Source organism: Stylophora pistillata, chromosome 10 (genome assembly GCF_964205215.1).
Source record: "Stylophora pistillata chromosome 10, jaStyPist1.2, whole genome shotgun sequence".
Taxonomy (NCBI): Eukaryota; Metazoa; Cnidaria; class Anthozoa; order Scleractinia; family Pocilloporidae; genus Stylophora; species Stylophora pistillata.
The window spans coordinates 7115811-7128131 of record NC_142528.1 but is presented as its reverse complement, the minus strand read 5'-3'; the positions used below and the strand labels follow the sequence as shown (position 1 = coordinate 7128131).

Genomic DNA, 12321 nt, shown 5'->3' with positions numbered 1-12321 from the left:
AATTCTTCCATCTGTTTATTTCGCTGAGAGGTAATCAATAAACATTTTCATTCACCTTCCATTCTGAGCCTTATAAGTTCCATGCATAGTTCTGCTAATTTTTTCACAAGATGACTGGTTGAAGATTCAGGAACAGCTAAACTACCTGAGAGAAAAGGTATACACAGATGTATTCAGCACTCAGTGCCATAACTATTGCTAAAAGTTAAAGCATATCAGCATGTATTAAGGTCAAATGAAGGAACAATGGTGCAAGTTTTCCTACATCATCACTTATGATCATTGTTGAAATTAACTATCTATAAGTATTGTATCATCATCACATGCCACAGCCAATTGAATAGTTTTTTAACCAAAGCTATGGACTAAGAGGCAAAACTGAATTAAGAAAAACTTACCTAACAAAACTAAGTTACAATATTGAATAATAGCTGAGAGCATTTAACAGCATTCTTGGATGAAAATTTATAAGGACAGAAAAAGGTTATTGTCTCAGATATGGAATAATTTCTCTCAAAAGTGATAGTGAATTTGTGAAAACATTCAATTCATTACATTATTTTATAAGTGTTGCGCCATTTGCAAGGCTAAAATATGTTAACATTAAAACCAAACGTCTTTTGACTCTGGGTTATCATCACCCCAGTGATGACCTAGTGTCAAAACATTTGGTTTCTACTTTTAAAATATTTTAGCCCTGTAAATAGTCCATTTTTAAACCTAACCAAATTTTATGGACATTTAGTAGCATTGTTGGATCAGATTCTTCCTGAAAAGGACAAGATATGGTTTGTTCTATTCACCTTTCTTTCTCAGCCTCATAAGTTTCACACATACTTTTTCCAGTTTTTCTTCAAGATCAGTGGTGGAGAGAGGAGAGGAAGGTAAAGAACCTGACAGCAAAGGTATACAGAGCTATTCAAAATTCAGTGTATTAATTTACATAGATAAGATAACAACAGGCATACACTGTACCTGTACAAACAACAAATTATATTCAAGTTGAAGTCAAATAGTGTCACTTCTTCATTCTGACACCAGTAATCAATCTTGAAAACAGTTATTCCATGTACATACATGTATTGTTACCACATAAAAACTCAATACTCCCTTTAATTAAGGCAGAGAATGAGGCACAGCCAAGTTTGGATTAATCTACTCCAAAAAGTAAAGGCTGTCATGACTGTTAAAAGCATTTCAACTTAGCATTCTATTTCCTGCTTAACAATTTTAAATCTGATTAAACCTTAGCTTCAGGGTTTGTTTCCACTCACCTTTGTATGAAAATTTATCTAAAATTTGTATGAAATTTATCTAAAAAATACATCAATGTCAGTTTTTCAAGAAACTTCTTACAGAAAGAAACTTATTACAGTTATAATAATACCTTTCTTTTTCTGAAGTTTCATAATTTATGATCAGAGTTTAAAAAAACTTTATGATACTATCATTATTTTCACTATTATTAATAACAATAATACTTATTATAACTATTTTACAGTATTACAGTTATAAAAATACTTTTCTTTTTCTGAAGTTTCATAGTTTCGTGTCTCAATATTTTTTTTTCTTCATGACCAGTAGTGAAATATACAGCTGAGGGTGAAGTAACTAAGGGTGAAAGTGTACAATGCAATGTTAGCATTCATGGTGCTTAACTTTTAACAGTTAAGAGAGATGATAAAAATGGCAAACCAACAAGTGAACATCTGTAAATACTACAGTACTGAAATTTATCTTAAATAAAGCACTGTAAGTTTTTAAATGCATAATCTATGATCAAGGTTGAAAAAAAAAAAATTTATTATATACATGTACTATAATTACACTTATTAGTTATTATTTATACTGTTTCAACATCCCCAGCCACTACCATCTTAACATTTCCTAGTACCAAAGGACAGAATGAGGGACAACTAGTTGCTAGTAAAAAATAATTATTTCCTCATACCACTGCACAGAGTGAGGGAAAACTAAGTTAAGTTTTCTTACTTTTTAAAGTAATCTTTTGCATAAAAAACTGAGAGCATTTCAAGGTATTCTTTGTTTAGTTCTATCCTCAAAGCTACGTAAACAGCATTTTTCATTCAACTTCCATTCCTTGAGGTTTCAACCGTAGCTTTGCTAATTCTTCCTCAGGATCAGAGGCAGAAAATTCAAAGACAGGCCAGGTGCCTAAGCTCAAAGGTACACAGAGAGAGATTAGCATTCAGTGACTGCCATGGAAAAACTCACCACAAGACATACCAATGTGAATATCAAGATATATGGATACTTATGCTTTGTTTAAAACAGCAAAAATTTTTAGATGAAAAGCTTAATATGGGTTATTTTGTGCTAAAACTTTTAAGTCTAAAATCCTATTTAAAAAAAATAGGAAATAATTATGCAGTACTGTTGTAACAATTAAATTAACCCCTTTGTTCCCAAGATCTCATTTTATTAGTAAATTCAATTCTTTTTACTTTCAGAAGAGCATTCTTGTCTGATAAAAATTACAGTTACATTTAATTGATTATGCATGACCAGCTTAAGCTTCAGAGTCCTTTTTCACTCACGTTTCTCTTCCTGAGGTGTCATAGTTTTCAGTTTTCCTTCCAGTTCTTTTCCATGACCAGCAGTGGACAGTTTGGTGGAGAGTGAAGTATCTAACGGAAAAGGTACATAGAGGAAAGGACAGAGAGAGGAAACTAAATTGGGTTTAATTTCCTTTCAAACAAAATTTGAGAAGTCAAAGTATTTCAAAGCAGTCTTAGTTCAGTTTTACCATGAAGGTTAATTTAACAGTATCTTTTGCTCACCTTTCATACTTTGAAGTTTCATGAGTAGCTCTTCTAGTTCTTCTTCAGAGGGAGGCAAGATGCCTAAAAGCAAAGGTATATGAAAAGAGAGATAAACATTCACTGACTTTTCTACAGATAAAGAGTTAGAGCTACAGATAGACCATCAAATAATGTTATACAAGCTATCCGAGATCGGCCTTTCTGAAACAGCTCTTTGCTGGTTCCGTTCTTACTTAACTGGTAGACAACAGCGCACTTCATGTGGAAATGAGTTATCTGAGGAACTTCCAGTCACGTATGGGGTGCCACAGGGTAGTATTTTAGGGCCTTTGTTATTTGTGATTTACATGAATAACTTGCCAAATGTACTTAACTCCTGCTACGCGTCACTTTATGCAGACGATACTGTGATTTATTGCTATGGTACATCTTCAAAGGAGTTGAGTGATAAGTTAAATAACGATCGACTAGGTGTGGCGAAATGGCTTCATGATCACAAGCTGACTTTAAATTTGGACAAAACTAAATGCATGCTTATCGGTAGTAATAGGAAACGCGAAAGCAAAGTAGATTTGTCTGTTTCAATTTTAGATCATAGTGTAAGTAATGTTCGCAGCTTTAAATACCTCGGTATACATATATCTTCGGATTTCACATGGACAGATCATATTGAACACCTAACTGGGAAAATCAATCAGAGGCTTGGGCTTCTCAAGCGTATAAAGCATTTATTGCCTTTCAGGGCGCGTTTACTTTTCTATAAAGGTCTTGTTATGCCCCTTTTTGAATATGCTGATCTAGTATGGGGCGATAAACATGACAAAAAGTTGTGATAAAACATTTCGTAAAAGCATATTAAAAATTTGTTGATGGCGTTTCAATGTTTGGCCAACATCATTATCAAGTCAAAGAGTGAAATATAAAAAATGTTTAAATAATGAATAGACAATAGGTAATAGAATGTTCTTTTAAACAAAGAGTTTTGGAGTCTTAAACCAAAGAATTTTGCGGTCTTTTAAACAAAGAGTTTTAGTGTGGTCTATACACTTAGCAACAACAACATTTGTCATCACAATGGTCAAAATGTTGTGGACTTACAAGGCGCAGACGAGTGAGTCCACAACAAATGTTGATTCATTAAGTTTCTCATAAATTGAACTGTTTACAATATCATTGATACCACATTATTGCCCTGAGATAATTCTTCAAAGAGTTGTCACATAATTGTCATCACTATTGACAACAAATTTCCACGATAACTTGAACAAAACCTCACTCACACAACCTGGTAAAATTTCCTTTCACAGCTCCTGCAACAAAACTAAAGTTAATTGTTTAACACTAATCTTCATTCACCTTCCATTCCTTGAAGTTTCAAGTGACGCTTTTCTAATTCTTCCTCAGGATCAGAGGTGAAAGATCCAGCTGGGAGAGGCCAAGTGCCTAAGAGCAAAGGTATACCGAGAGAGATCAGCAATCAGTCACTTTTTAACAGATAAAAAGTTAGCAACACACACACCAAAGTGAATATCAAGATAGAGGTATGCTGCCTTTACTTAAACAAACAAGCTTTTAAAACCAAGATCAACAAAAAATCAACAAAAGAATCACATGCTTTTCATGTCAGTTCTTCAATGTCTCTATGGATCATTACCGAGACCAGTTTTACACAAATATTGAAATAGACACTCTATTTCACAGTTCCATGGTAGAGACAGATTAAGGGTAGAATGAGAAAAACCAAACTTGGAAATGCAGATCTTGTTAAAAAAGCCAACACTTTACAAGAATTGAAAGTATTTAACACCATTCTTGGTTGATTTATTTCCCTGTAGAAGAGTACATGTGAGAATTGACCATTCATAGTTTCTTGCGGTGACTTCTCATTCTTTATCATGACCAGTGGTGGACATTTCAAGAATGGGTAAACTACCAAAGAGTTACAGTGCACAGATAAATTATCATTATCATTAATCGCTTTTTTCAAATCACCTAAAAAGAAAAGTTAGCAATGGGCACTCCAACATGTGTCATGGTCATGAAAAGGTATTATACTCTGTTAGATTTGGTTCTTCAAGACATCTGTTCAGTTCTTCAATGACTCATCATAAATCATCATTTTTCAAAACCACCCCTAATGTCCACAAAGAAGAGTTTCTGTGGAAAGCTAGCCTAACTTTTGTTTTATTAAATTCTGAATAATAAGCTTTAAATTGATTTACTTTTCACTTTCTCTGACTCCACAACCTCTGTCTTCTGTTTCCATCTTTCTAACTGTGCTTCATCTTCAGTACTTTTGAAGTATGAATGAGCTGACAAAACATCTAGAATAAAATTTAAAGAACACAAATTAAATGAGTTTGCCACTCCCTCAAAATGGCATTTTCAATTTTACAATAGTTACACAGATCTTATTATTCTGGGGCAGATAACCCACAATCATAATTAAGTTTAGCAACCAAACCTACGGCTGACTGATTTCATTATTTTGCTTGTTGATTCTTTTCATATCAATTTTAAATTGCTTCTAAGCAATATAAAATACAACACAGCCAAAAAGAGGATGAAATTAAAGCACTATCTGAAGCAATAACTAAGAGCAAGTTGGTGGAAACAATGTTTTTTTTTATCACAAACAGGCAGACAAACAAAGAAATGAAGAAAGTTCAACCAGCTCAAAGCAAAATTTAGATGCTATATAACATCTTGCAAACAAATCACTTGTGGCAGGACTTAGACAATCAGCACATAAACATGTTCTGTCTTGATAGAAAACTATATAACAATATCTTCATATTGTAACAGTTTTAACACCTACCCACTCCATGGTGAAATAGAGATACTCTTTCAAATATGTTTTGAGAAGATCTAGTCTTGTGCAGTACTAACCTCTGAGTGCAACTCTCTCAAAATACACTTCGCATGCATTGTATTCTTCCATGTCCATTGTTGTTTCCAGCCTCAGCATGGCCAGGTTCAGTTTCTTCAAAATCTTTTCAGTTACAAAACTGTTTTGAACCACTTCACCAAGATGACCAGATAAATAATCTATCAACAACCTCACCAAGATCAATTGAGATTCACACTTCACCGTAATCACTAAACTTCCTACAGAGATACCTGTAATGATGAACCTCATTTCTTTTGCATATTCCTTAAACATATTGTGCTCCTCAGTGGACTGTGGTGGTGTAGTCTGGAGATAATTTTGAACAATTGATAGAAAGATTTGCTCTTTGAGAGCCGCAAGATATTCTGTCTGAGTATAACACACACTTCCGAATGTAGCTGATGTAGTAGATGTCCTTGGCTGCTGAACCTCTTGGCCTCTGACAGACTCTGTTGTCCACAATATACCAGTCGGCATACCGGGATTTTGTTCTTCAGGTTCAAAGTCTTTCACATCAACCTTAATATTCAATTCACCACCTGTTGAATTATAACTGTTACAGTCAAGTTTAATCCTAATTTAACTGGAGTTTTTGACCTCTTACCTATCAAACCATTAAACTGCAAAAACTAATGTTTCGAGGGGAAAAGCTATGAAACAACTTATAACCAGTGAACGATAACAGTTGAATCTGGTTCCTACATGTATTAAGGTCTATCTCCCTAGAGATACTCTGGTAAAAACATTGTTTATTTTTAATCCAATCCTTGGAATAGTAGGATTTTCTCTCAGGAAACTTAACGCACATTGTAATTATTCCCACCCAAAATAAAACTCAACATATTTTGCACACCAACATGTGCAACTTTTTCAATGTATACAAATCTGAGCATTTTATTTCCAAGCCTTCTGTACAAGACTAATTTTATTGAAGATTACTTGCGATCAATGTATTTTACTAGGCTTAAGATGGGAGAGGGCAGCAACATTAGTGTCTTTCTTAAACATCTTGTCCTTCTGTTTGATTACTATCTTTTACAATTATAGGTAGTCTCATTTTGGATAGGGATTATTGCAGTGATAAAATGAAAGAGGCCATCTCATGATCAGTAGTTGCCACTACACTCAGGTACATTCTTTTTATTTCCCAGCAGACTTGGCCAAGGTCAAGTAAGTAATTTTCCTCTCTTCAAACATCCTAATGTTTTAATTTCTTATAACACCACATCATCATAATTGGATGCTGGGTGCTGTAGAAGAAAGGCTTCCTCTGGCTTCCTCTGGCTTCCTCTGGCTTCCTCAAAAGCCAAAAAGTAACCATGGCAACCTAGCCTCAGTCCATCACAACATCAGTCACAACAATCAACATTAACCCAAAAGTGGGAGGGAAGGTAAGAAACTAAAGGAAACAAAGCAGGCAAAGTAGCATGAAAAGCTAAGCAAACAAACATTCCAATGCTCCTGCAAAATCTCTCTTTGGCTTTCCCACATTACTGTGGTGAAACCACTGCACTGACCTTGAGTATTAGCCTAATGTCTAACTTACATTTTAAGTCTCATTAAATTGTTAGATTGCAGTGATAGATAAATCACAGTAAGTGTTGTCAACATGACATGAAGCAAATATTGTCATATAAAGGAGGATGGAAGAAAGTGGGAAAAAAGGGTTGTAAACAAAAGTGAAGCTGTAATTGCTGGTTGATTCATAACACAACATTTACTCAAATACCTAGAGACTAATAATAATAATAATAATAATAGTTTAATATTTGTAGTGTGCAAATGCCATTTACATATGATCAATTGCGCTATTTACATAAACAATGTTCAGTCTTTCCAATAATTTTTTTTTACATTTCGATCCACTCAGGATATTAGAGCAATATCACATCCAAACTGTAAGCAAAAATAAAAGAACTGAACCTACCGTTTGCACTTTTCACCACTTTCTCAATCGTTCCTTTGAACCTCTCACATTCTGCTCTCCAGGAGTACACCTTTCTGTAGTTCTCTCTGAGCCGTCTGGCTTTAGCTTCCCTTTCTTCTGCACTTTCTTCAGCCATCTCAGTAATCTTTCGTCCCCATTCATCTGCATCTTCATCTAATTCAACAATAACAGCGCTCCCACCTTCAACTTTTCTCAGAGCCTCAGCTATGCCAGATTCACCAGAAACAAGTATAGGAATACCAGCAGAAATGGCTTCGAGCGCGACAAGCCCAAAGCCTTCGGTACGAGAGGGTAGAGCAACCAAGTCTGACTGATAGAACATCATCTTAAGTTCCTCTGTATCACTGCAATATCCACGGATGGTTAGTTGGTTGCGGCTGATTCCAGTGTTGTCAAGAAACCACTGCTCAACTTTTCGGTATTCACCTGGAGATGAGCCAACAAATGTCAGCTCAAAGTTCTTACCAAGAGGACCTATGGCATTTGCGACAATATCGTATCCTTTCAGGGAGAGATCCTCAAAGGTAGCTCGGCCGAACATAGACACATTAAAATGCTTTACTACTGCTCTGTCTACAGCCAACTTCGATTCATTGGAAAACTTTCCAAAGATCCCAGGAGTGATAATCTCCACCTTAACATTAAGGAGACTTCTGCTGTACTTCTGTTGTAGACGGGAGCCGACGGCGACGACTGCATCTGCTGCTTTAAACAACTCAATTTCCATCTTGTGCTTGTCCTCGTTCTCTTCGATCGTATCTACTGCAGCCGTGGTTGTTTTCTTGTATTTCCCAAGGTCCTCACAGAAGACGTGGACGAACTGAATCCATTTACATTTTGCAGCTCGCACAATGTGGCACGCTGGAGTTCCAAGTTTTCTACCGTGACCGATGACAACATGTGGATACTGAAGCTCGGGAGGTGGAACTTTTAACCAGTCTAAAGGATCACGCGATCCAGGAAGAGTCTCAGCGTTGATTAAATTCACACCATGTTTTTTGGCATCTTCTCTGTCTCGATCATCGCTTTTCGAAACGTAGCAGTAGATTTTCATGCTACCAGTCGTTATTTCTGCCAAATTAATAACAAATTCACGATTGAAAGTTGATAATCCACCCTTCAAAGATTTCCACTCGTCACAGAGAAACATAACATGAAGAACCCTCTGTTCTTTCTTCTCATCTTCGCTGCTTGCCGCAGTGGACGCGCTCGGCCCTGTACTCATTGTTAGTATTTCTTGCTTTCAATAAGTTTCACCGCACTAAATTTCACAATCAAGGAACATTCACGTCTGAATCCATCGTAGGCATTTCATGCACGTAAGTTTTACGTATCGCCCCGACAGAGCTGAATAACGTATACGCATGCGCCAGGTTTTGCAGCGGAAACACGGATTTTGAGTCGTTCGCATAGTTGATTTCCTATCCTTGGGTTTTACCCACGTGACCAATGGTTGGGTTTCAGGTGACGTCACAAGCTTTGCTGAAGTTAGTGTCCGCCATGTTGGTGTCCCTCGGGTGTCAAATTTATGAATAATTAGTCGATTTCTATAGTGAAGCCCTCTCTCTTAACGCCGTATTATTTCGCCAACTACATGAATATCCAGACAGAAAAAAGCGATAAAAGTATCTGGCATTCATCTCAAGGTATCCCAGTGCTCTCTGAGTATGCCGAAAGCTTAGAGAGTTGGAAGGAAAGATGTTTGCAAAAGATCTCCGTCATTGGGGTTGACCAAGCATACCAGCCGAGAAGTTCAGTCCAAAATGCTTGCCTCCTGTGGAAGCGTCGGACTTGCTGAGTTACCTCGTTCTTGAGACCAGCTTCTACACCAAGAAGGAGTTCAAGGCGTTCAAGAGTCTAGAGGCGTTTAATCAAATGGTGTCGGGGTTTGTAACCTCAGTTGTAGGCAAAGTAATCGCCGGCAAGTATGCCGTGAGAGCACGAGTTTGGCATTCACAGCATATGAATGATCCTTTAGTGAACATTTGGGTCATTTCCGAAAACGATGGGACTATTTTGTCAGCCCATTGCTTGGGATGCAAAGCTGGACTGGCTGAGTCATGCTCACATATCGCAAGTGTTTTATTTATGTTAGAGGTATCTACTAGAATTCATGGCAAGCTCGCTGGGTGTCGCGAAAACTCAGACACCAAAAACTCAGGTCCCTCGAAGTGTTCTCCAAGCTTCCGAAGTGCTCCATAATTCGATAGTGCATAGCATAAAGCATGAACCAATTTTTTTATAATATAACCGGTGGAATAATGCAACAAATCCGACGCGAAAGACGAACAACAATATCAAGAGTGATTCTTCAGTGAGGCGAATCGTGACGGCGCTGATGCCGAGTCTTCTTTTGCGTTGTTTTTCCCTTTCTGCCTCATTTAAGAACTCTAGCCCAAGGGTGGCAACATTGTCTTCGTTTTGGGACTGGTGGGCCGAGTCTCTGTTTGTATCCATTATTATCGCGAAATATTTAAGAATTTTAACAGAGCGACAACAAGGATCTGTGCGACGAAGTACAAAAAGGTAAACAAACGTCCCTTTCGGCTCGTCAAACTCACGCCACATTTTAATACTTTGATGTTGGAGCGAGCGCATTTGATCACGTTAACTGTGAATGAAAAGTTCAAAATTAACGGGAAAAATGGAGGAAATCTAAGCTAAATGAAGTCTTGTGTCACTCTAAAATGTTTTAGTACTCAACCATAGGACGATTTTGCGAAACGTGCAACTTGCGGCCTTGCTTTTGCTGCTTCAGTTGGATGAAGACCCAAAAGGTCAAAATACACGAGGGATTACCAGGAGTGATTATTAGTCGAGTTTATCTCTTGAATTTTCGAGGAGTCTGAGTTTTCGGGGTGTGAGTTTTCGTGACACCCCAAGCTTACTTGCACTCAGGTAAAATGCTCATGGATTTTGCCGACGTAGGTCGATGAAGTGCCGTATGCGAGGGCTAAAGACATCGATTTCTCATCGGCTAAGAAGGTCAAAGAAAAGCTCGACCAAAAAATCGAGGATCAACAACAGCCGCAAGCCTCGAACAATACAACAACTTCTAGTTCCTCCTGTTCTTCCCCTTGATTTGTGATGATCTTAGGTATAGCGCATTAGATCATATATATATATAATGAATTTTGCGCTCTAGACATAATAAAATTATTAAATTATTATACGAAAAAATCCTTAGTCTTTATGCTTTCCACTTTTGCTCGAACAGCCAACAATAATGCATAAAACCATCCCTTCTTTCTCACATGAACTCTTCGTTAGATACGGTTTGTTTACGCTCGAGGGACACCAAGATGGCGGATAGTAACCGTTGCTAAGGTATTGGTCACGTGGGTGAAACCCAAGGATACCTTAGCAACGGTTAATATCCGCCATCTTGGTGTCCCTCGAGCGTAAACAAACGGTATCTAACGAAGAGTTCATGTGAGAAAGAAGGGATGGTTTTATGCATTATTGTTGGCTGTTCGAGCAAAAGTGGAAAGCATAAAGACTAAGGATTTTTTCGTATAATAATTTAATAATTTTATTATCTCTATAGCGCAAAATTCATTATATATATGATCTAATGCGCTATACCTAAGATCATCACAAATCAAGGGGAAGAACAGGAGGAACTAGAAGTTGTTGTATGGTTCGAGGCTTGCGGCTGTTGTAGATCCTCGATTTTTTGGTCGAGCTTTTCTTTGAGCTTCTTAGCCGATGAGAAATCGATGTCTTTAGCCCTCGCATACGGCACTTCATTGACCTATGTCGGCAAAATCCAAGAGTATTTTACCTGAGTGCAAGTAAGCTTGGGGTGTCACGAAAACTCACACCCCGAAAACTCAGACCTCAGACCCCGAAAACTCAGACTCCTCGAAAATTCAAGAGATAAACTCGACTCATGATCACTCCTGGTAATCCCGCGTGTATTTGACCTTTTGGATCTTCATCCAACTGAAGCAGCAAAAGCAAGGCCGCAAGTTGCACGTTTCGCAAAATCGTCCGATGGTTGAGTATTAAAACATTTTAGAGTGACACAAGACTTCATTTAGCTTAGATTTCCTCCATTTTTCCCGTTAATTTTGAACTTTTCATTCACAGTTAACGGGATCAAATGCGCTCGCTCCAACATCAAAGTATTAAAATGTGGCGTGAGTTTGACGAGCCGAAAGGGACGTTTGTTTACCTTTTTGTACTTCGTCGCACAGATCCTTGTTGTCGCTCTGTTAAAATTCTTAAATATTTCGCGATAATAATGGATACAAACAGAGACTCGGCCCACCAGTCCCAAAACGAAGACAATGTTGCCACCCTTGGGCTAGAGTTCTTAAATGAGGCAGAAAGAGAAAAACAACGCGAAAGAAGACTCGGCATCAGCGCCGTCACGATTCGCTTCACTGAAGAATCACTCTTGATATTGTTGTCCGTCTTTCGCGTCGGATTTGTTGCATTGTTCCACCGGTTATATTATAAAAAAAATTGGTTCATGCTTTATGCTATGCACTATCGAATTATGGAGCACTTCGAAAGCTTGGAGAACATTTCGAGGGACCTGAGTTTTCGGTGTCTGAATTTTCGTGACACCCAGCGAGCTTGCCATGAATTCTAGTAGTTGCCTCTAACATAAATAAAACACTTGTGATATGTGAGGATGACTCAGCCAGTCCAGCTTTGCATCCCAAGCAATGGGCTGACAAAATAGTCCCATC

General features: G+C 37.5%; 1 protein-coding gene across 2 annotated transcripts in view; it reads right to left on the bottom strand.

The window, feature by feature from the left end:
• Positions 1 to 12321, bottom strand: part of LOC111345785 (uncharacterized) — a 304322-nt gene that overhangs the window by 45137 nt on the left and 246864 nt on the right. For both annotated transcript variants that reach the window (XM_088735347.1, XM_088735348.1), the window contains one exon: positions 2802 to 2864. In XM_088735347.1, coding sequence (XP_088591473.1) covers positions 2802 to 2864 — 63 coding nt within the window. The remainder of the gene's footprint in view (positions 1 to 2801; positions 2865 to 12321) is intronic.